The sequence below is a fragment of the Myotis daubentonii genome, chromosome 3 (genome assembly GCF_963259705.1).
Source record: "Myotis daubentonii chromosome 3, mMyoDau2.1, whole genome shotgun sequence".
NCBI classification, from domain to species: domain Eukaryota; kingdom Metazoa; phylum Chordata; class Mammalia; order Chiroptera; family Vespertilionidae; genus Myotis; species Myotis daubentonii.
In genome coordinates, this window is record NC_081842.1 from 45,357,710 (window position 1) to 45,383,229 (window position 25,520).

Below are 25,520 nucleotides of genomic sequence, written 5' to 3' on the forward strand. Positions count from 1 at the left end.
GTTTGTATATTCTGATTCATTTGGAACCAAGGAGGCAAACCAGAATCCAATCATGACCTCTTAGGAGCCTTGACCTGAGTGTTTATTATGATTTCTAGGGAAAGGTTTAGGTTACGTAATTTTGCTTATGTGTACCCATGAATATGAGTTTGCTCAGCTGTCTAAGATTAAGTCATTGGCAAATCCCATCCAAAGTGCTGACTCATGGAAATCCACATTTAGAGTTCAAGGAGATAAAATGGGACATTGTGTATTAAATTCTGGTCCAAGGTTCAGATTGTGATTACAAAACAACTCAAATTGGCCTTACAGAGACCTATAAGTATCCCATCCTTGCAGCTCCACATACTGAACCATCCTGGTCTTGTTCCCCACAGAATGGGTCTACTCCTACTCCTGGTGCTCTGCACCTTGGCCGTGAGCTGCACCACTACATCTGTGCCCCTGAAGGTCCCCAGCCACTTGCCTTTCCTCCTTCGTGGCTGCAATGATGCAGATGTGCTGGCTATGGCCGCATCTGTCCTGCAGGACATCAATAACGACCTAAAGGAAGGCTATGTGCTGAGCCTCAACCGAGTGAGCGCTGTCCAAGAACACAGACAGGCAAGTGACAATCCCCTACCTGGGACAGGTGTTTGCACAAGCTGCATAGGCCAGGGACAAATATTGGCAGATGCTTTCCAACTTGGAGACCTGCTGAGAAGTCTCTGCTCCCCTCTGCTGGGTTGTACTACATGCTTTTACTGTTAACAGGAACAAGTGCTAATAGTATCTTACTCTGACACTTGTCCAGTGTCCCATAGTCTATAAGACATCATCAAAAATATGATAGCCACTGGTTCCGCCATAAATCAGAAACATTTTTGACCTGTCTTTAGGGGTTTCTGCTTCATGTGGTCTGTGGTACATTTTTTCACCCCTTCCCACAGGAGGGTCTGGGATCTCTGTTCTATTTCACACTGGACGTACTGCATACTACCTGCCATGTGCTCAGCAAGAAGCCGTGGAGGGACTGTGAGGAGAGGCTCCTGCATCAACAGGTAAGTGTTTGTATCCCAGGAACTTTAGGGGAGAAACAGGGTGTCCTCTGTCTACAGGGTGAAGATTGCTCATTGTGTGCCATCTTTTATTTTTAAAATTTATCTTTATTGTTGAAAGTATTACAGATGTCTCATTCCCCCCACCCCCCGCCCCATTTACCCACTCTAGTCTGCCCCTGCCCCCTGCTCAAGGCCTTTTCCATACTATTGTCTGTGTCCATGGGTTATGCATATATGCATATAAGTTCTTTGGTTAATCTCTTCCCACCACCTACCTAGCCCTGCCTTCCCTCTGAGATTCATCAGTTTGTTCTATGTTTCTATGTCTCTGGCCATATTTTATTTTTTTAAAAATATACACTGAGTGGCCAGATTATTATGACCAGCCAGATTATTATCACCATCCCATCAGTACTTCATTGACACTTCCAAAAATACTGAATATTGAAAACTTTCTAAGCAAATACTCTCAAGGTTTTATTATTATTTGCATATCTAATTCAATTCATTGTACTGAGGGGTGGTCATAATAATCGGGCCACTCAGTGTATGTTTATTGATTTCAGAGAGGAAGGGAGAGTGAGAAAGAAATAGGAACATCAGTGATTAGAGAAAATCATTGATTGGCTGCCTCCTGCACATCTGACACTGGGTTCCTCCTGCATATTCCACACTGGGGTTAGAGCCAAAATCCTGGGCATGTGCCCTGTCTGGGAATTGAACCGGGACCTCCTGGTTCATAGGTCAACAACGCTCAACCACTGAGCCTTGTGGGCCGGGGGGCCCTGGCCATCTTTTAAATATCCTTTTTTATAATCTCTTGACAATGGTGACCCTGTGGTTATTCCAATTCTATTAGAAAAAACAGAGTTTAATTTGAGGGAATTTCTGAGAATCCCATTGGGGTCGTGATCCCCAAATTGTTTCCTACTTCCAGGACCCTTCTGTAGGCTGAAAGCCTGTGTTTAACTTGTGAGAAGAAGGTCTGAGCTGTAGTGCTCTGGATGTGTGTTTAAGGAAGACTGTGGAAGCAGTAAAGGAAGAGCTTTTTATTTGTTTGGGTTTTTTGTTTGTTTTTTGCTTTTTTTGTTTTAATGAATACAAATATGAAGTTTGAGGCTGGGGAATGGAAAGGCTTACAGTTGAAGCTCTCAGAGGTGCTGTGGAAGAATTTTCTGGAATCATAGGACCTAAAGGGCCTGAGAATTGATCCTTTTAAAGATGACCATTGAAGAGGCTTGGAAATAATAATTTTTATTTGTTCTCAATTATCCTGAGTCATTTCCATTTATTGATATGACACTTTTGAGTACATGATTGTGTTTAGAAGTAAACTATTTGATCAATATATCTTTTCTAATCATGTAACCAAATTTGTAAAATTGCATCTATATAATTTTAAAGAGGTGTTTCTGGGAGTCTCATTTACCCTGTTATAAATTATAGTTATTAAGATGACACTAACTGCTAAAACACATGCCCAAAAAGTATATACTGATTCCAACATGATAGAAGTTTATTTCTTATTCATATAAATTCAAACAGAAATTCATATTCAAGAGGAGGCTTTCCTCCAGGAATGATTTGGAGACCCAGATTCCTTCCACATTGTGGCTCTAGACTCTGCCACATTCAACTAACGGCTTCTGTGGTCAGCATGCTCATCTACATCAAGCTATAGAAATAGAAAAAGCATGGTGGACAGATGGCACATAGGAGATCTTCATGAGCCATCCTGGAAGTGATTGCAGCCACTTCTGCTCACCTTTTCATGGTTAGAACTCAGTTATACACACACACCTAATTGGGAGGGAAGCTGGGAAATATAGTATAGCTGTGTCCCAGGAGAAGTTTAAATTGTTTGAAACTACCCCCTGGCAGTTTCTCACTCTCAAAGCCACCAAAATTGACCTTAAATTTTTATTATTTAAAAAGAAAATGTGCAGCCTGGCTGGTATAGCTCAGTGCTTGAGCATCGACTTATGAACCAGGAGGTCATGGTTTAACTCCTGGTCAGGGCAGATGTCAAGGGTTGCAGGCTCGATCCCCAGTATGGGGCATGCAGGAGGCAGTCAATCAATGTTTCTAGCTCTCTCTCCCTCTCCCTTCCTCTCTGAAAGAAATAAAAATATATTTAAAAATAAAAAGTCCAATTTCATTTTGGGGGGTATTTTAAAAAGTCAGAGTTTGTACCATGATGTCATAAAATATGTTTGTTGGTTCCAGGTTTATGGCAAATGCAAAGCATTATATTATGTGAACAGGCCACTAAGAATTCTTTATTTACCTGCTTATAACTGTACTCTTCGCCCAGGTAAGAGAGTGCTCTTATTTTGTTTATTTCAATGAAAGATGAAAAAAGTGAATTAAGCAGGGCTATGCTCCTGTTCTTATTTCCTATTCATACCAAGGCCAGGTTCTTAATGTATCTGATACTTGCCTCCCCTGTAAAATTTAATTTGCGCTGCTCTTCTTCCCATAATTAGCCTTCCTAAATTACCTGCAATAGTTTTATTCATGAATATTGAATTAAATCCTAAATTTTTAGTCTGACATAAATGGGATCATCTCTACACTGATCCCCAGGCTATCTTTCTAGCTATCTCTGCCATTACTTCCCTGACGATATCACCTTTGTACTTCATTCAACTGAAAATCCCACTCTTTTCTGAATACACATTGCACTTTCCAATCTCTGCATCTTGCTTGTACCTTTCCCTCGCTGAAGTTGCCCTTCCCTGGTACCCACACCCTTGTAACTCATATTTATTGTTTAAGGTCCACTGCCAATGTTCTCTATAATGTTCTCTATTCAGGAAAGGAACAAACTCTCCTGCTCTCATTCCTATGAAACTTTAACCTAACTACTCATGGAGCACAGACCATGCACTGCCTTGATTTGAAGTCTTCTATCTTATTTCATGCAGAATATTTTATACCTTCGTTCTTCCTGCTACAGCCTTCCCCAAGTTCCTAACAAGTGTAAGGAGTCCATAATATTGTTGAGCAAATGAACTAAGAATGAGGATGAAACTAATGACATTTCAAATATGTATATGTATTCATTCTGGATCCTTCTCTTTGGAAGGCAAGCATCTAAGGCATAGGGAAATTGGATATGGCTACTTGTCACACTACTATGTGCATGTGACTCCCCTGGTGGATCTTGTTCGAGTACAGACTCTCATTCCACAGGTCTGTGGTGGGGCCCGAGAGTCTGCATTTCTAACAAGCTCCAGGTCATAACACTGCTGTTGGTTCCTTTGAGGGACAAGGCAACAGAACAAATGTTGTATTAGCCACAGTTGAAGCTTCCTGGTTGAGAAGATGAGACTTACTTAAATTAGAAAACAACAACTAGTAAAGCAGATCAGGACTCAAAAGTCACAGGTACCAGAGGTATGGGAGGTCAGAAAGTGACACATAGGGTTGGTTCCATGAGTGACAAACTGTGGATGTAACTCCCCCTAAGAATAGCCAAATACACTCATATAAATACATGACTGATCAACTGTTTTGCTCTGTAATAACTTGCAGAGAAATTCCTACCCTGACTTTCACACTAGTTTTGTAACCCCCAGTCAGAAATTTTGGCTGTACCATTAGAATGATTATTCTTGCCAATCATACAATAAGTTGGCCAATTTCTGGGTGACTTGCATTTTTGAATCAGAGAGAGAGAGTGCTTGCACCTTTAACATGTCACTCATTCAGTCACTCAGTAAGCATTTGCAAAGCACTTACATTATCTTAGGTGTTGGAGACTAAGAAATGAATAAGACATACCAATAATAAGATCCCAACCTTTTAAGATACTCAGCTGGTTTACAGAGGCAATAATGATAGAAGGTATTGAGCTACTAATAGGGGGGACGTTTTTTGTGTCAATATAAACACATATGTGTTTTGAACAAAATTCCTAGCATAAATACATTTGTGTTAGGTAAAAAAAAATTTTGCTTAGATTTTTTAATACATTATTAAAGGAATGCATGCTCATTGCAGAAAACTCACTGCTGATAACTAATTTTCATTCCAGATAATGCTTTTTCCTTGCCGAACCTGAATATCTTTTTTTATTTAATCTCTGCTTCTGCTGTGGTCATATGATTTATAGGATTAAAAACCATTAAGGAGCTTTATTTTTAAACTACTCTCTTTGTCATCAACAGTTTCTCGAAGAAAGGTTTGGAGAATGTGTCCCGACTGCCCATCCCCCAATAGCTTGTCAGATCCCAATGTTCTGGAAACTGCCACTGAGACGCTTGCAAAATTCAATGAGGACAGCAAATCAGGGCAATATTCTCTTGTCAAAGTCACCTGGGCTTCTAGCCAGGTGAGGTGGAAATTCCCAGTTACACCAACAATGTCTCATGACTGTTGCTATCGATTTCTAAACTGAGAGGAGAATATTAAGGCACTTCTTTGGTTATAATCCAATCTTTACTCCCTGCTTTGGTAGACCTGAAGCACATTCAATCAATTATGTTTCAGTTTCTAAGTTATTCCATGAAATTTCCACAAGAGTTGTGGGATTTGATTTTACCTCAATGCCTTTAAGGTATGAATGGAAATGGACTCAGAGTCTCCTTGGTTTATTCTACCCAGGTTCACTATTTTCTGCTACATTCTCATATCTGATTGACCATGGATCTCATTTAGCAGGTCAGCTTCTGCTCCATGTTAAGGTCTGGAGTGGATGTTGAGTTTTGTGGATTAGGAGAAATGGAGGCTCATCTGTATTTGAATTATGTTGATATCTATCATATAAAGAAATACTAATTGAAAAACAAAACTGCTTTAAGAAATTAAGCTCACCCAAGGGAAGGTTTTTAGAACCCATTCAAATCCCTAAAAGGGAAGAAAGGAATGCTGATTATGATGTTTTCTAAATAACAAAATCATAATAGGGGATTTGATCATGGTGGGAATTACAGGGACAACAGGAGACCTGTGTTGACAATGACTCGGAGAATGTATGATTTCTATAAATATAATGCTGCCAAACCTCAGTTGTTTCTCTACATAGAGAGGTTTGATTTTTATTTCTCAACTCTTGTGTCATACCAGTGGATGTTTGGCCCCTTTTACTTTGTGGAATATTTAATCAAAGAGTCACCATATATCAAAACGGAAGCCAACAGTTCTGGATATCAGCCCACTGACTCTGGGGTGAGTATTCCTGAATGTTTTCCTAATTTAAGATTTGTGTTCCCAGATCATCTATAAGTATGATTGAGCACAAATGATGTATGAGCTGTCAAAGACACTTTTCTTCTCCTCAAGGAGTAACTGAGTAATTAGAGGTTTTGGTGGCTCAGATGCAATAATATTTTATTGCAAATACAATCTTCATCAGCATTGTTATGCCTTTGCAGTAAAAGATCATAGATGCTGTAAAATATAGAGAAACCTTCTCAGTGGTTGATTGTGGTCCTACTTATATCTGAACAAATCCAGTTACATTTAGAATACAGTTTTATTCCTTAGGCCACTCTTTAAGAAGGAAAAAGTCAAACAGGATGTCTTTGAAAGAATGCATCTAAGATGATGAGGGTGACTTGAAGCCATCTGACATACCTGGTGGGAATGCCAGTTGGCACAATGTGTTGTAACACAATTGGACAAAATGCCTCAAAGTCTTTTCTCCATTTATTTACTTATTTATAACTAGAGGCCCAGTGCATAAAAACCTGTGCCCGGCCTGTGCCCTCTCACAGTCTGGGACCTCTCAGGAGATGACCATCTGTTGGCTGAGGCCTGCTCCCCAGGGGATTGGGCCTAAGCTGGCAATCAGACATCCCTCTGGCATCCTGGCAGCCCTCGGGGATGTCTACTTGCCAGCGGGGAGCAGACCTAAGCTGCAGTCAGACATCCTTAGCGCTGCTGAGGAGGCAGGAGAGGCTCCCACCACCACTGCTGTACTGGCAGCCATCAGCCTGGTTTGGCTGAGCAGAGCTCTCCCATGTGGGAGCGCACTGACCACCAGAGAGCAGCTCTTGCATTGAGTGCCCCCTGGTGGTCAGTGTGTGTCATAGTGACCAGTCATTCCCAGTCTTTCTGCTGTTAGGGTCAGTTTGCATATTACCCTTTTACTATATAGGATAGAGGCCTGGTGCACAGGTGGGGGCCGGCTGGTTTGCCCTGAAGGGTGTCCTGGATCAGGGTGGGGGTCCCGCTTGGGTGTCTGGTCAGCCTGGGTGAGGGGCTGATGGCTGTTGTCAGGCTGGCCACACCCCCTTTAGGGTGGGGGTCCCCACTGGGGTGCCTGGCCAGTCTGGGTGAGGGGCTGAGGGCCGTTTTCTTTTTTTTTAATTCTGGGATTTATTTACGTTTATAATTGAAACATTGTTGCCGTCACTGAGCTAATGCTCGCTCCAGCGCTGTGGCCACAGCCTGCTGAAAGCAGGTATCTGGGGTTTGTTTAGCTTCTATAATTGAAACTTTGTTGCTTTTGGAGCTCCAAGCTGGGCCACAGCTGGCAGGGAACCTTGACTTCCTCCATCACTGGAGCAAACAAGCCTCCTGCTCGCTTCAGCTGCGTGGCTGCCGGCCCCCATCTTTGTTGGCGGTTAATTTGCATATCACCCTGATTAGCCAATGGGAAGCATAGCGAAGGTATGGTCAATTACCCATTTTGTCTTTTATTAGATAGGATAACAGCTTTGTTAAGACATAATTCACACACCATTAAATTCACCCTTTTAACCTATACAATTTAGTGACATTTTAGTGTATTCTCAGAGTTGTGCCAGCACCATCAGTATCTAATTTTAGAATATTTTCATCAGTTTCCAAAGAAACTCCATACCCATTAGCAATCAGTCTCCTTAGGCCTTTACTCACGCTCATGGAAGCCACTAATCTATTTCTATCTCTCTGTCTTTACCTTTATCTGAACATTTCATATATTGGAAACATACTGTATGACCTTTTGAATCTGTCTTCTTTCACTTAACATAACAATTTTTATTTTTTAATTTAAGTTTAATTTTATTTTATTTTTATTACTGTTTTACATGCAATAAATGTTAATATTTCAAGAAAAACAATCTTAAATATAATAATGTTAAATGCAATAAACATTAATAACATAACATTTTTAAGGTTTACCCATTTTGTAGAATGTATCAGTGCTTCATTTATTTTAATTATCAAATAATATTTAATTGTAGGGATATACCACATATTATTAATTCATCAGTTGATGGATATTTGGGTTTCCAAATAGGCCTAGGAAATATGATAGCTCAGCAAATCCCAGGCTGAGTGGGAGGGGCCTGGCTCTACTTGGTACCAGTACCTGCAGTCTCTCCAGAAGGTTCTCTCAGAGCCCTTTCCCTATGTGATTTGGTGATGAAGAGGAGAAGGGAAGGGTTGAAGCACCATTCTCCAAGAACTTTCCACATTAATGGATTTTTCCTGCTCTGAAGAATTTCTAATCTTCTCTTCATATAGTCTGGAGATGGGTGATAGAATAATATTCAGGCACTCTCTTCAGACACATTTTAGTAAATTCAATGTGAATACTGTATTCTTAAAATTCTTTAAAAATTGAGGCAACATTTTATTATCATATTCTATTTACACTTGAAAATGTCTATCCTCTGTGACTCTAAAATTTCTCTTCCAGTAACTTATCTTAAGAAGTTAACTAGGTATATATAAAAAGATATAGCTTCAATGTTTAAACAAAACAAATGAGATACAATTTAGTTTCTAACAAAAGAGAGCTTGTTAAATAACAGAGGAATACTAGGTAATCATTATAAAGATCATAGAAGCCTGGCCGTTGTGGCTCAGTGGTTGAGCGTCAATCCATGAACCAGAAGATGGTGGGTTTGATTTCTGATCAGGGCACATGCCCAATTGCAGGCTCAAACCCCAGCAGGGGGTGTGTAGGAGGTAGCCAAATGATGATGAAGTTTCTCTCTCATCTATGTTTCTATCTCTTCCTCTCCCTTCCTCTCTCTCTAAAATCAATAAAAACATATTTTTAAAAAGATCATAGAAGACTATTCAATGCCATAAAAGGATTTTCACAACATATTATTAACTGACAACAGGGGGTTATAAATAATATATAAGTTATAATCCTATTTTCTAGAAGAAAAAGGATATATATGCACATGAAAAAAGATTAGAAGAAAAGAAATCGTATCTTTCTGTGCAATTATAGGTCTTTTTATTTTCATTCTGTTTATCCATATTCTAAATAACTATTACATGTGAAATAAAAAACAAAATTATTTTATTTTTTAAATAAAGAAAAGGTGAAGGAGCCGAGAGTGATTTTTTTCTGAGAAGAGTGTTAACGTGAAAGCATTCAAACCTGTAAAGAATTTTTGTGAGTTTATTTAAGTCAAACTGTCCACAATTCCTGAGAAGCAGAGTCTCAAGAGATTTGGATAATGCTCAGGAGAATGGCAGTTTTTCACTTTGTTTTATACATTACAATCAAAGGAGGAGATGTAAGTGGGTTACATAAAATCCATTGCTGTTAGATTAGGGAGGTGGGAGAAAGCAAAGCTGTGGGGGAGGGAACCTCTGAGACTGAAAAAAAGTAAAAGTAAATTTATAGATACATACTTCTTTTACTTAGTTGGGTACAAGATAGTTAATGTCAACAATTATACTCTTTTTACTTAGGTGGGTACAGGATAGTTTACAGTTAACAATTAACATGATAACAATAACAATGAAAGAATTTATGGTCGCCCTCGGACCAGCTGCAAGACAATCCTGTTTCTCCCCGTAGGAACCTGGGACCCCAGAGTCTCGCCATAAATGAGTTCAGTGCATTCAAGAGCTTGTATCCCCTTCCGATTGAAAGAAACCCCGCACACAGGTGCAGCAGCCTCGCGTGCACCTCCGTACCTGTGTTCTTGGTGCCTCTACCTCCTACTCGGTCTCAATGTGCTTTTTTCTTTCCTTCTAGTTGTAGAACTTCCACTTGGTCAGCTTTCCCGTGGTTCTGGATGATAGCTGTTTTGTCTTATAGTTGTGGTTTAAATGTTGTTGTGGGGGGCAGCACGTACAGGTTTGTACCTTATGCCGCCATCTTGGTTCTCATATAGGGCTTTTATTATGTTGAGGTGTGATCCCTCTATTTCACTTTGCTAAGAGTTTTTATCAAGAAAGGGTATTGGATTTTGTCAAATGCTTTTTCTTCATCAATTGATATGATTATGTGATTTTTGTCTCTCAGTTTGTTTATGCGATATATCACATTTATTGATTTGCAGATATTGTACCATTCTTGCATCCCTGGAATAAATCCCACTTGATCATGGTGTATGATCTTTCTAATGTATTGCTGAATCCAATTTGCTAGAATTTTGTTGAGGATTTTAGCATCTATGTTCATCAAGGATATTGGCCTGTAGTTCTCTTTTCTTGTGGTGTCTTGATCTGGTTTTGAGATTAGGGTAATTCTGGCTTCATAGAAAGAATTTGGAAGTATTCCTTCCTCTTAAATTTTTTGGAATAGTCTGAGGAGGATAGGTTTTAGTTCTTCTTTGAATGCTTCTTAGAACTCTCCTCTAATGCTGTCCAGACCAGGGCTTTTGTTTGCTGGAAGACTTTTGATCACTGTTTCAATTTCTTCAGTAGTTACCAGCCTATTCAGGTTTTTTGATTCTTCTTGGTTGAGTTTTGGGAGCTTCTATTTTTCTAAGAATATGTCCATTTCATCTAGGTTGTCCTTTTTGTTGAAATAGTGTTGTTCATAGTATTTTTTCATAATTGTTTGTATTTCTGTGGGATTGGTTGTTATTTCACCTCTTTCATTTCTGATTTTGTTTATTTGGCTCCTCTCTCTTTGCTTCTTGGTGAGTGTGGCTAGAAGTTCATCAATCTTGTTTACCCTTTCAAAGAACCAGCTCTTGGTTTTGTTAATCTTTTGTTTGGGACTCTGTGAGCTTCTTGGATTTGTATGAGTTTTTTCTTCCTGATATCAGGGAAGTTTTCTGTCATTATTTCTTCAAACAGGTTTTCTATTCCTTGCTCAGTTTCCTCTCCTTCTGGTACCCCTATTATGCGATGTTGTTTTGTTTCCTGTTGTCCCAAAGTTCCCTTAGGCTCTCCTCCTGTTTTTAAGTTTTGTTTTCTAGATGCTGCTCTGTTTGGATATTTTTTTCTACCTTGTCTTCTACCTCACTGATTTTGTTCTCTGCTTCTTCTAGTCTACTGTTGATGCTTTCTATTGAGTTCTTTATAGCAGCGATGTCATTTTTCATTTCTTCTTGGTTCTTTATTTCTTCTTGGTCCTTAAACATATTGTTGAATTTGTCTTCCATTCTTTTCAGTGACCTTATGAACATTTCTCTGAATTCTTTCTCTGACAGGTTGCTTGCCTCCGTTGCCTCCATTTCGTTTACCTCTTTTTCTGGTTATGTCACCTTTTCTTTCATATGTGGGCTGTTTCTTTGTCGCCCCATGATCTCTCTTCTCTGGGTATCTGGTTATGTAGATCTCTCTCTCCAGCATTGATTGAAAGGCACAAAATACAACACAACAACGCATAATTCACAAGGCACTGAACACAAATGTATTCACGATAGTACTAACCCCAAATAAAGGTGACCACCAGAGTAAAGAGAATTAGGGGATAAGAAAAAAAAGGGCAAAAATTATATTGAGAAAAGGAAAAAAGTAAGAGAGAAAAAGAAAGAGAATAATAAAGAAGGAGGGGAAAAAACTATTTATGTGGGGAGAAAACTCCAATAGAACAACCATTAATCCTAAAAAAATGTAAACAACAAACACCAAGAGATGAATGCAAACTACAAACAACAACTAATAACAAGCAAGGAAAGGAAAAACGGAAGCAAAAAACAAACAAAAACAAAAACAAAAAACACAAAAAAGAGAAACAATCTCACAAACAAGCACCAAAAAAACCAATCTAATCAACAATCAAGCAAACAACAACAATAGGACAGAGAGAAAGCAAGGCAAAACAAAACAAAATAAAACAAAAAACCTAGAACAAAACAAGACAAAAAACAATAACAACAACATAAAACACACAAAAAAAGGGAAGAGAGAAAAAAAATTGGTTAGTGAAGAAAAGAGAGAGGTATGTATGGACGTAGAGCAGGGGATCAAACATTAGATATATAAGTAGCGTGAAAAAACAGGGAAAAGAGAAGGAATAGGGATAATCTAAAGCAGGAATAGGGTAAGAGAAACAGGACAACAAAAAGGGAAAAGTGAGGAAGAGAGTGTTGGCATAAAGATAGAGCAAAATGATGCTAAAGAAAAAATGAAAATAGAATGCACAACACTAATCTACACTAATAAAAGAGAAAAATGGTAATTGGTGTATGACGCTACTGTTTTCATTGGCTAATCAGGGTTATATGCAAATTAACTGCCAACTAAGATTGGCAGTTAACTGCCAACTAAGATTGGCAGTTAACTGCCAACGAGATGGCGGTTAATTTGCATATGTAGGCACAATGCAGGGAGGCGAAAGGGAAAGCAGGAAGAAGCCCCCTGCCACTGACAGTGATCAGAAACCCAGGGGGGAGCTAAGAGCTGGGGGGCAGGGCAAAGGCGGCCCTGGGGCCGCCTTTGCCCTGCCCCCAAGCCATGATCGGAGAATTAGGTGCCTTTGCCGCCCTGGCCAGTGATAGCAGAAAGTAGGGGTGGAGCCAGCAATGGGAGCTGGGCACGGTCGAAGCTGGCAGTCCCAGGAGCTAGGGGTCCCTTGCCTGGGCCTAAAGCGAAGCCCACGATCGCGGGGCAGCTGCAGCTGTGGGTCCCCACTGCCCGGGCCAGACGCCTCAGCCAGAGGCATCCTGCAGGGGCAGGGGCAGAGCCCATGCTATTGTGGCACCCCCCGCTGCCACTGCAGGTCCCCGCTGCCCGGGCCGGATGCCTAGGCCAGCAGCGTCAGGCCTGGGCAAGGGGCTGATCCTGCGATTGGAGGGTGATGGGGGTCAATGCCTGAGGGCTCCCAGTATGTGAGAGGGGGCAGGCTGGGCTGAGGGACACTCCCCCGCCACACACACCCAGCGCACGAATTTCGTGCACCGGGCCCCTAGTGCCAAAATAAAATAAAATAAAGAGAAAATAAAATGACACTTTTAAAAAAAGTAAAATAGTAGTAGTAATAATACTGATTAAAAATAAAAATATAATAATTTAAAGGGTAAAATCAAGTGAGAAAAAAAGAAAAAAATAGTTTTCTAAGGAAAAGATGTTACAATAAAAATGTGCAATAGTGAAGGTCATTCACTTCCTCTACTGTCCTGTTTGGCACACCAGTTTCCTATCAGATAGTCAGGACAGTATTGAAGTTCCCTGCGTTCCACTGCTCCTCTGTGTTGTAAGCCATAGTCCTGATTTTCAAGCAGGCAGTACTTCTTTGTTTCTTAGACTCCTTTATTTGTGTTTACACCTGGGATCAGCGGAGCCGCGAGGCCTCCTGGCACTAGGATCAGCGGAGCCTCCCAGCACTGGGATCAGTGGAGCAGCGAGGCCTCCTAGCACCAGGATCAGCTTAGCAGCGTGGCCTCACTGCACCAGTGTCAAGCGGAGCCATGAGGCCTCCCAGTACTGGGATCAGTGGAGCTGTGAGGCCTCCTGGCCCCTGGAGCAGTGTGACAGGGCGCAGCACCCAAACCCCCTGATCGCCCCGCAGCACTGTGTGTGACAGGGGGTGGGGCCACAACCTCCCTATCCACTCTGCTCTGTTTGTGACGGGGAAGGTGCCCCAACACCCTGATTGGCCCTGCTCTGTGCCTGATGGGGGAGCTCCCCAACCCCCCTGATCAGCCCTGCTCTGTGTGTGACAGGGTGCGGCATCCCAACCCCCCATGGGCCCTGCTCTGTGTGTGATGGGGTGGAGCCACAACCTCCCCATCGGCCCTGCCCTGAGTGTGACAGAGGGGAGTGCCCGAACCCCTGATTGGCCCTGCTCTGTGGGTGACAGGGGGCAGTGCCCCAACTCCCCTATCGGCCCTACTCTGTGCATGAAAGGGGGTGGTGCCGCAACCTCCCCATCGACCCTGCCATGAGTGTGACAGGGGGCAGTGCCCCAATCCCCCAATCGGCCCTACCTGAGCGTGACTGAGGGTGGCATTACAACCTCCCAATCTTCCCTGCTCTGTGCATGACAGGAGACGGTGCTCCAACTCCCCAATCGGCCCTGCTTTGAGCCTGACCAGGGGCTGCACCTAGGAATTGAGCCTGCCCTCTGCCACCCGGGAGCGGGCCTAAGCCAGCAAGTCTTTATCTCCTGAATGGTCCCAGACTGTGAGAGGGCACAAGTGGGGCTGAGGGACACCCCCCCAGAAGTGCACAAATTTTTGTGCACCGGGCCTCTAGTCTATATATATAAAAGGCTAATATGCTAACTGTTCCTCACTCCATCCAACTGGTTGCTATGATGCTCACTGACCACCAGGGGGCAGACACTGTATGCAGGAGTTGCCAAGCTGCAGTGACTTGGCAGCAGTGGTTCTTGGGTGATGCACTCTGAAACCAAAGAGGAGGGAACCCAATTCCTCGTGGGGCTGCATGATTCCACCTTTGGCTGTGGGTTATGTTGTTGCTGGGGAACTGTCAGCCCCAAATCTGGTTTATTGCACACTTGCTATTGCGTTCCACACCCTGTACAACAGCAACTTTGCAGAGTGCCCTCTTGTACTCCAGAACCCCTCAGGGGAAGTTAAAGAGCCAGTTTTGGCCCAATCCCCACAGGCCAGGCCAAGGGACCCCAGCTGGCAGAGAGGGACCCCACTCACTCCGCAGACTTTCAAACCATGGTGCCAACCCAGCTGCAGCTGGCCAGGGAAGAACCACAGGAAGTTGGCTCCAGGGTGTGTTCGGCCCATCTTATTCAGTCCCACCCTGCCAGCTACCTTCTAATTAATTTTCTTTCAGTGTGCACAAATCCATGCACCATGTGACTAGTCTAGAGATAATTGGCTCAGAACCTACCTATTGCATGGTAGTAGCATATAAATGTTGTTTGGCTGTTTGTCCACACAGGCAGAAAGCAAGTTGATTTCCATTTATGATCATTGATAATTGTAAAACTTAAACAATTTTGTATCTTCTCTCTCTCTTTTTTTAAATTTTAAGCCTGTTGGTATTTGCAGAGGTTCTCTGATTCGAAGACTTCACGAAAAGCTTGTCAAAATAAATTGTGACTTCTTTCAATCACAGGTATTTTTTCATTCTAATTGTTTATCTTTCTCGGAAGAAAAAAAGCCGAATATCTATGTTTTAATTCTCCCTACCTCATCCTCTCATTTTATTTTCCTAAGATCCATGATCACCCTTTTATTTAGGCTGCCCTGAGGTCACACCTATAGGCTAGCTAGTTAAAGACCTGTCACTCTTTGTTTTAGTCCCAATGAGTTCCTGCAGAATAATTAAGACTTTCATAAATAGGGACCTCTGAGCTTAGATGGCGCAGGCCCTAAGAACTTAAATTCAATGTCCCAAAGACCCTTACCCTGAACTGATGGAAGAAGTTGTTTCCATGGAAATAGTTGGTCCCATTCCAGAAGTATTTATTGAGCACTTAATATGAGACAGCCTGATATAGTTGAAAGGGTGGTTGAGAGAGGCCACCTGGGTTCCAGTCCTGCTCTGCTACCTATGAGCTAGGTGACCATGGGAAAATTCTTACCTCTCTGAGTCATGGTTGCCTCATCTATGAATGGGCTTTCAATGCTTACCTCATTCAGTTTCTTGTGAGAAATTAGTGAGAAGACCTGGATAAAGGGTGCTGTATTGGGCCTGGCAAAGCATAAACAATTAGTAATGGTGCTATTGCTGTCACACTAGGAGCAGGGAGACAGCCCACTAGGGACTTTGAATAAGCCATTTAAGTCCTCTGGATCAAGCTTGCTATCAAGCTTCTACCACTCCTGGTTCCTCCTGGCCTTTATCTGTTTTGCTTTATAACCCTTTAATCAGAGGCCCATCCCTTTAGCTGACTCCCCTTGAAACATTCCATCAGAAAGGCATAAAACAAACCAGCCACAGAAGAGATTTCCCTAGAGAACATTCCCTTATTAAAAGCATTTTTATTTAAGGCTCCCACCCCTAGAAGGAGAAAATTTGCTGTTTACCAGAAAATTTTTGTTTTACCAGAAAAACGAATCCACGCACTCACCCTCCAAAGATGTGCTAAGCGGATCTGTCCAGTACCTTCCTGAGCTGGATGATGAAGAATCTCAGGAAACGGATCCTGCTGAGGCCTTCCCTGTGCACCTGGATCTAACCACAAATCCCCAGGGAGAACCCCTCAATGTTTCCTTCCTCTTCCATGGGCCTATGATTAAGAAGCTGTTTGTCCTACCTTTTCCCAAAGAAGAACAACGCTCTGCTGAGTGTCCTGGAAAAGCCTCCAGGAGTGACCCTATTCTTCTCCCACCATGAGAACCACATAGAGGATTCCATGGGAATGTGGTGCCCTGAGGGGGTGAGAGGTAGTGGGGAAGGAAGACAGGATTTGGAAATAGAGAATAGCTAATAAAGTGTGTCTTTTTGACTCTTCTTGGACTCATCATTTTGACTGGAAGTGGAAATGAGACCACACCCTCCACTTGTACACTGAGCTGCATGTCTTCTGAGACATCCAAGATATCAATCCATGAATACTTGCCTCGTATGTCCTCCACCTTTCCCTTTGTAATGATTACTGACTTTTAGCCAAGTGTCTCTGATGCAGGACCTGTCATACTTAGGAATGCCCTCCTCTATCTGAGCAAGAACATAGTGTTATTCTTTTGATCAAAATGAGATAAAAATTGAAGGACACCAAGAGACTGAGTTTCATCACATAGTTTCATGCTCCTTCTACTCCATAATTATTTCAACACTAAATATTGGTCAGATATTGTCTGCACAGCCTTCACCCTGAAGGTGGACTTTCTTTTTCTTACCTGTATAAATAGTCTCTGAGCCCAGAACTTGATAAAGTCACTTAGCAATGGGGGTAGAAGGAAGAAACAGTTGCCTGTGGCTAAACCTGGAGAGAATCACATAGTGTTCCCAAGTTCGGGAGTTTTCTAGCTTATTTAATAGTTTTGCTCAGAGAATAAATTAAGAGCCCAAATAACATTCATTCCCAATTTCCCCCCTTAAAAATATATAAAGAGATGTAGACAACATATAATATTATGTATATGTATTTTGTGTTTATATGATACAGATAGGCACACACATATACCTTTTTTTAAATTTAAATTCTTTATTGTTTAAAGTATTACATAAGTCTCCTTTTCCCCCCATTGCCTTCTCCCTGGCTGCTTCCATCCCCCAGCACATGCCCCCATTCCCTTACTGTCTGTGTCCATTGGTTATGCTCATATGCATGCATACAAGTCCTTTGGTTGATCTCTAACCACCCCCTCCCCAACCTTCCCTCTGAGGTTGGACAATCAGTTTGATTCATCTATGTCTCTAGTTTTGTGCATCAGTTTATGTTGTTCATTATATTCCACAAATGAGTGAGATCATGTCATATTTATCTTTCTCCAACTGGCTTATTTCACTTAGCATAATGCTCTCTAGCTCCATCCATGCTGTTGCAAATGGTAGGACTTCCTTCTTTTTTTTTACCACAGCATAGTATTCCATTGTGTAGATGTACCACTGTTTTTTAATCCACTCATCTGCTGATGGGCACTTAGGCTGTGTGTAAAATCTTAGCTATTATAAATTGTGCTGCTATGAACATATGTAGGGGTGCATATATCCTTTCTGATAGTGTTTCTGATTCCTTGGGATATATTCCTAGAAGTGGGATTACTGGGTCAAATGGCAGTTCCTTTTTTTTTTTTGAGGAAACTCCATACTGTTTTCCACAGTGGCTGCACCAGTCTGCATTCCCACCAGAAGTGCATAAGGGTTCTTTTTTCTCCACATCCTTGCCAGCACTTTTTGTTTTATTGATGATAGCCATTCTGACAGGTGTGAGATGGTACCTCATTGTTGTTTTGTGTTATAGCTCTCAATGATTAGTGACTTTGCACATGTTTCCATATGTCTCTTGGCCTTCTGTATGTCCTCTTTTGAAAAATGTCTATTTAGGTCCTTTGCCCATTTTTTGATTGGATTGTTTGTCTTCCTTTTGTTAAGTTGTATAAGTTCCCTGTAATTTATCAAAGATAACATTGGCAAATATGTTCTCCCATGCAGTGGGCTTTCTTGTTGGTTTCTTTTGCTGTGAAGAGCTTTTAATTTTGATGTAGTCCCATTTGTTTATTTTCTCCTTAGTTTCCGTTATCCTAGGAGCTGTATCGGTAAAAGATATTGCTATGACATATGTCTGCTATTTTTTTTGCCTATGGATTCTTCTAAGATTTTTATGGATTCCTGTTTTTTGTTTAAGTCCTTAATCCATTTTGAGTTTATTTTTGTGTATGGTATAAGTTGGTGGTCTAGTTTCATTTTTTTTGTATGTATCTGTCCAATTTCCCCAACATCATTTATTGAAGAGACTGTCTTGATTCCATTGTATGCTCTTGCCTCTTTTGTCAAATATTAATTGAGCATACTAGGTAATAGCTCGGGTCAATTTCTGGGTTCTCTGTTCTGTTCCATTGGTCTATATGTCTGCTCTTATGCCAGCACCACACAGTTTTGAAAACAGTGGCTTTGTAATATAACTTGATATCTGGCATTGTGATCCCTCCAACTTTGTTCTTCTTTCTCAGGATTGCTGCAGCTATTGGGGATTTTTTATTATTCCAGATGAATTTTTGGAGAGTTTTTTCTAGGCCTGTGAAATATGCCTTTGGTTTTTTAATGGGGATTGCATTGAATTTGTAGATTGTTTTGGGTAGTATGGACATTTTAATGATGTTGATTCTACCAATCCAACAACACGGTATATTCTTTCATTTGTTTATGTCTTCCTCTATCTTTTTTTTCAGTGTCCTGTAGTTTTCCAAGTACAGGTCTTTTACCTCCTTAGTTAAGTTTATTTGTAGGTATCTTAGTTTTTTTGTTGCAATGGTAAATGGGATTTCTTTTTTAGTTTCTCTTTCTGTGAGTTCATTATTGGTGTATAAAAAAGCCATAGATTTATGGGTGTTAATTTTGTATCCTGCTACATTGCCGAAGTCATTTATTAAGTCTAGTAGTTTTTGATAGAGTCTTTAGAGTTTTCTATGAACAATATTATGTCATCTGTTAATAATGACAGTTTTACTTCTTTTCTAATTTGGATGCCTTTTATTTCTTCTTTTTGTCTGATTGCTATGGCTAGTACTTCTAATACTATGTCAAACAGCAGTGGTAAAAGTGGGCATCCCTGTCTTGTTCCTGTTCTTAGGGAAACAGTTTTAGTTTTTGCCCATTGAATATGATGTTGGCTGTAGGCTTTTCATATATGGCCTTTATCATGTAGATATGCTCCATTTATTCCCACTTTGCTAAGAGTTTTTTATCAAAAATGGGTGTTGGATTTTGTCGAATGCTTTTTCTGCGTCTATTGATATATCATATGATTTTTGTCTTTCAATTTGTTTATGTGATGTTTCACATTTATTGATTTGCGAATATTGTACCAGCCTTGCCTCCCTGGAATAAACCCCACTTTATCATGGTGTATGATCTTTTTAATACATTGCTGGATGCGATTTGATAATATTTTGTTGAGGGTTTCAGTATCTATGTTCATTGGGGATATTGGCCTGTAATTTGCTTTCTTTGTAGTGTCTTTATCTGGTTTTAGAATTAGGATAATTCTGGCCTCATAAAAAGAGTTTGGAAGTGTTCCTTCGTCTTGGATTTTCTGAAATAGTTTGAGGAGTATAGGTGATAGTTCTTTGAATGTTTGGTAAAACTTCCCTGTGAAGACATGTGGACCTGGGTTTTTTTTGGTGGGAGTTTTTTGATTACTGTTCCCATTTCATCAGTTGTTATTGCCCTATTCAGGTTTTCTGATTCCTTCTGATTCAGTTTTGGGAGATTATATTTTTCTAGGAAGTTGTCCATTTTGTCCCCTATGTCCAGTTTGTTGGCATATAGTTATTCATAGTATTTTCTTACAATCCTTTGTATTTCTGTGGTGTCAGTGGTTACTTCTCCAGTTTTGTTTCTGATTTTATTTATTTGGGTCCTCTGTCTTTGTTTCTTGATGAGTCTAGCTAATGGTTCATCAATTTTGTTTATCCTTTCAAAGAACCAACTCTTGGTTTCATTGATTTTTTTGTATTGTTTTTTAGTCTCTATGCTATTTATTTCTGCAGTCAATCAATGTTGATGTTTCTTTTCTTTCTTTTTAAAAATTCTTTATTGTTTAAAGTTGAAGTTTCTATCTCTCTCTCCCTCTCCCTTCCTCTCTCTCTAAAATCAATAAAAACGTGCTTTCAGAAATGTTCCTTAACTTTTTAAAAAAAGTGTTTCCCTTGGGAAAAGGTTTGAAGAATGATAGGTAGGATAATCCCTGGACAGGTAGTTCTGTTGATTAGAGCATTGTCCCAATACACCAAGGTTGTGAGTTCAATCCCAGATCAGGGTACACACAAAAAGCAACCGATGGATACATAACTAAATGGAACAACAAATCAATGTTTCTCTCTCTCTCTCTCTCTCTCTCTCTCTCTCTCTCTCTCTCTCTCATGAATAAATAAAAATATTTTTAAAAAAGAATGAGGGATAACAAAGATTTATTTTACATATTTTATAATATCCTGTGTTCTTTTAACTTTGTATAGAGATTATATTTACAACTAAAAATTGTACAATTGAAATAACTCAAATTTGAAAATAAAACCTTATTTAAAAAATCCAAACAAACCTCAACATTTATAAAGCTTATATGGCTTCTAGTAATACCCCTCAAAAATAGAGGTTGTAATAAGCATTCAATCCAGTCGAGGAAAACAATACCTGTATGTTCAGAATAATCCCAATAATGTAAAAGCACATATATTATAGATATTTAAATAGAAAAAGTCCATAAAGCAATATATAATTGTTCATGATTTTTCTCATCATAGTAGAATTAGAAGTGAGTTTTTCTTTATACTTTTGTATTTTCCACATTTATAAACCTTAAGTGGCTTCTAGTAATACCCTTCAAAAATAGAGGTTGTAAGTAAACACTCAACCATAGTGGGAAGGGGGGGAAGCAAGCTTTAAAGAATAAAAATTCTGGCCCTGGCAGGTTTTGGTCAGTGGATAGAGCATTGGCCCATGGACTGAAGGGTCCTGGGTTCAATTCCGGTCAAGGGCATGTACCTTGGTTGCAGGCTCAATCCAGGGCTCATGTGGGAGTGTGGGAGGCAACCAATTTATATGTCTTTCTGACATCGATGTTTCTCTCTCTCCCCCTCCCTTCCACACTCTCTAAAACTCAATGGAAAAATATCCTTGGATGAGGATTAACAACAATAAAAAGAATAAAAATTCTGTTCCTGACTTTTCTGATCCTATAGCCAGGACACCCAGGAAAACCCTGCATGCCAGAAAGAATACATGGAGGTGAAGATTTATCTACCCCCAGCTGCCCTGATAACCATCTTGTGAAAAGTCACTAGTCCCCTCTCCATTCCACATCATTGGCCATTCTCTGGCTCAGGACTGCCAGGAAGCTTTCCCAAAGCCAGTAAGAAGCTTCACCAAGGCTAAACGTCACTTCCTAGTGAAAAGGAATATAGTGGAGGGGGGCTTGCAACCCATTTTAGCATCTGGTTAAAACTGTAGTCTTACTTCCCCACTCTGGCTGACTTGGGTAGAGCTGTGGAGCATGATCCCAAGGCCCTGCCAAGACTGATTTGGGCAGAGCTGCGGGGACACTCAGGTTCCTGTCACAGGAGGAGATATATAGGTCAGAGTCTCCCCACAAGTTCAGTTCAGACTTTGGGTGCAGAATAACCCTGGAGTAGCAGATCTGTGAAATAAAGTGTATACTTTCCTCCCTCGGAGTGCTGGCTGATTGGTGTCCAGGGCATTCTGCCACAACACTAGATCAGACAGTTCACCAGGACAGACTATCTCTCCCACTCACCATCATTCTGTCTCCTTCTGACCATTGACACCCTAGCACTCTCACCGGCTCCCTGAGATGTCTGTCTCATTTGAAGCTACCCCAGAAACTGGATGGCATCACTAGCATTATGTCTGTATCTAAGATTCAATAAAGCAAGGGGAAGACAAGGCATGGCTCTCATGAGTACACCTAAGTCTTAGCAAAACAGTACTGCAGGAAAAGCTTATTCTCATCCTTGGTGGCTTTCCCCTGTCCCATCCCTTTCCCTTCACCAGCATTTGGTTTTACCAGGGCTCTCCATATTGAACATAACCAATTCAGCAATAATTGAAAGACTTAATGAAGGAACTCAATTCATTGAAGCATAAAACAGTTTTTGTTTTAATCAATAACATTCCCCCAACTCACCTTTGTGAGAGCCCCTTAATAACACCTTGGCCAGATTTCATACTATTCCTGTCATTGTAAGTTGTGCTGGGGTGGTACTGTTTGGGTATTTAAACAGTAGTGTTGTTAATATTAAAAGTTTGATATCAAACAACAGTTAAAATGTGTCTCTTCCACTTTTAGGACTCCCTAAGCCAATCTGTGACTCTGGGGAAGTGTGGTCTGCTTTTTGTATGGTAAACCCAGCCCTTTCTCTCTTTCTTTGAACTCCTTCCAGGTTCTGTCTGGAGCCCCTGTAGTTCTCAACCTTGACTGCACATTTGAATCATATTAGAGTTTCAAAACTACCAATGTCTGGGCTTAATACCCAGAGATCCTGGTTGAATTGCTCTCAGGGGAGGCCTGGACATAAGGACTTTTCAAAACTCCTCAGGTGATTGTAGCTAAGGCTGAGCACCATTGCTGTGGACACTTATAGACACTCACTACAGAGGAGAGAGCAGGGAGGGAGATGCTGTCTAAGTGGGAAGGGAATCTGGGCTGATTCTCTCTGGCCTGATGTTCCTGAATTCTCCTGGTATAAAGGATCCATATAGGTATATTGGTTTCTTTGGAGGAATAGGGCTGAGGGATCAGTTTAATCCCAGCTCTGTGCCCCAATGCTGAGCTCCTCTCCCAATGGTGTATTAATACCTCTCACTCCTTCTCTGGGATGGGTGGGCATCAAATGGCTTGACTTCTACCCTCACCACAGTTCTCTTCCACAGGAACCAATATTTTTGGCATGTTTTAAGAGCCATGGAGAACTGGAATGATAGCTGGTGTCCTCAACTTCTTCTCAGGCACAATCCTATCTAATAAAAGACAAAAAGGATAATTAACCGTACCTCTGATATGCTTCCCATTGGCTAATCAGCGAGATATGCAAATTAACTGCCAACTAAGATGGCGGTTAACCGCCAACAAAGATGGCAGCTAATTTGTACACTGCAGGCAGGGCAGGACAGTGCAAGCCGCCATCCAGGCCCCCATGTGCGACCTGGGGGCAGAGGCTCAGGCAAAGCAATTGCTGATTGCCTGCTGGAGCCCTCACCCGCCCACCGGAGACACCGGGCCCACTCCTGTGTGTGACCTGGGGGCAGGCGGGGCTGGGGCGAAGGCAAGCAGTGTCCATCCCCTCGCCCGAGCCTCGCCCACCCACCAGAGACAGGGGGCCCACTCCTGGGCACCCCTTTCTGCTTACAGCAGAGCCCGAGGAATCTGCGAGCGTCCTACCAGCCTTCCAAAGTGTAATAAAGTGCATTTACTGTGAGGAGAAGCCCGGGCCAGGGGTGCGCGGACAGGCACGGGGCCCTCCAAGGGCTGGTGGCTTCAGGCCCAGGCTGCGTGGCCAGGCCACTGGGAGTGCTCAGAACCGGTGCAAGCCAATGCGCCTAAGGCTGGCAGTTCATGCTCTTCTGGCCAGTGCGGAGCTGCAGGCTCGGCCCGCCCCCATGTCCTCCGTACTGGGGTCACGCTCATACCCCGTGGCTACCGGCCTCCAGCCTGGCTCCCGCCTGGGGTCCGGGTAGGCGCCAAGCACAGGCGGAGGCCAGAGGAAGAACCCCAAACCCTTAGCCGGACCGACCTCGGGCCCTGGAGGGAAGGAGGCCGTAGGTGCCAGAAGAGCCTGAGAATAGGGAAATCCCAGGAGGAGGCACCTGGAAAGTGCAGTGAATCGCAGGAGAAGGTGGAACAGCCACACACTGGCAAACCCTGCCCGCCCTGGGTCAGTGACGCGGGCCCCAAGTGCTCCTGGGCTTTGCCTTGCATCGCGGGGTCATACTGCCTGTGGGCCGGGCAAGCAAGGGCCACCCCAACCTGTGAAGTTTCGCACAAAGGTGGGGAGGCCAGGTTCCAGTGGGTTTGTCAGGCCCAGGGAAGGCACCTTCACTCTCTGCACCAAGATGATGGCCAAGAGGCCCTCCGGAGACATGTGGTGACTGAACCCAAGCCAGGCCGGAGTCCTGCTCGCACTGAGAGGCAAGTAACTGGGCAATGTGCCCCAAATGCGTGGGGAGCACCAGCGGCCTCCTTTCTCCTGCCCTGGAAGGTGGGAGGCCTGGCGGGAATCACAGGTAAAACGCAGACACTGATGGGTCCCAGACCCCTTTTCTTTACACACACACACAACCCGCCCCGCCCCCTTCCCATCATTCTGTGAGGCTAAGGTTCCTGAGCCCAGATCCAAGGACTGCAAAAGGAACAATTCTCCTGGTGAGAACATGCAGGCAGGCGCCTCCTGCCAAGGCGGCCAAGTTTGACAAATAGCGCCTCCTGGGGTGGAGAAAGCAGAGTGCTGCGGAGCAGCACTGGCTCCCAGCTACCCCGAGGGCAGGTGGCCACCGCGGCTCCCTGCTGGCCCCAAGAGCTGGGTGGCGGCCCCTGCGTATCTGGTGCACCTAGGCCTCACTGACTTCGTGACCCCCAGAGCACGCACCCGCCTCCTGGTCCTAATTGCCTCTCTCCACTCCACACACACACACACACATGCATCTGCAAAGGCGGGAACAAGGCCCAGGTGGCCGAGTCCACGCCCTTGCTGGCGAAAGTCACACTCCAAGTGGCCAGCTGTGTGAGGGGCAGTGGACACTCACTCGCTCACTCTCTCCCTGGAAAATCCAGGGAGCACCTCGGCTCCTGCCACGTGCGGAATTAGAAATCAAACCATTTATTGTCTCCTAACTTTTCTCTGGTTTCTTTGGTCACTCACTGTGGCTGCCCCCACTGTTCTGAGTGGGCCCTGGGGTCTCCTCAGCCAGACCACAAATCCCCAAATCAAACACTCGCTTTCAGAAAGCTGGGCTTCTCTCAATGCACCCTGCAACCTAAATGGTTGCCCCTCTGTGAAAAGCTCGGAGGAGCACCGAGCTGGGAAAGGACAGCTGGTGCATGGCAGGGTCCCTGGGCCCGAAAAGGTGCAGAAATTTTTTTTTAACACATTTCAATTTCAAGAAGTAAAAACAAAACCAAGAAAGAAAACCTACGCTTTTGGAGCCTGAACATCCACAGAGACCTCAGCTCGACGCCGAGCCGCCGCCAGCCCCAGCGTGGGATGGGGCCTGCCATCTGTGACCGGGGGAGAT

At 42.6% G+C, this 25,520-nt stretch overlaps 1 protein-coding gene across 1 annotated transcript; it reads left to right on the forward strand.

The window, feature by feature from the left end:
• Window positions 1–290: 290 nt before the first annotated feature.
• On the forward strand, window positions 291–16,502 carry LOC132230207 (fetuin-B-like). Its single transcript, XM_059687306.1, has 7 exons — window positions 291–603; window positions 930–1,040; window positions 3,267–3,354; window positions 5,213–5,376; window positions 6,111–6,212; window positions 15,135–15,218; window positions 16,155–16,502. The coding sequence occupies exons 1-7, from the start codon at window positions 379–381 to the stop codon at window positions 16,440–16,442; spliced, it is 1,062 nt and encodes a 353-aa protein (XP_059543289.1). The 5' UTR covers window positions 291–378; the 3' UTR covers window positions 16,443–16,502.
• Window positions 16,503–25,520: the final 9,018 nt, after the last annotated feature.

Coding starts and splice junctions, on each gene's coding strand:
- LOC132230207 (XM_059687306.1), top strand. CDS start 379: ATGGGTCTACTCCTACTCCTGGTGCTCTGCACCTTGGCCGTGAGCTGC. Junction 3,355..5,212: donor TAACTGTACTCTTCGCCCAG/GTAAGAGAGTGC, acceptor TGTCATCAACAG/TTTCTCGAAGAAAGGTTTGG. Junction 6,213..15,134: donor ATCAGCCCACTGACTCTGGG/GTGAGTATTCCT, acceptor TTAAATTTTAAG/CCTGTTGGTATTTGCAGAGG.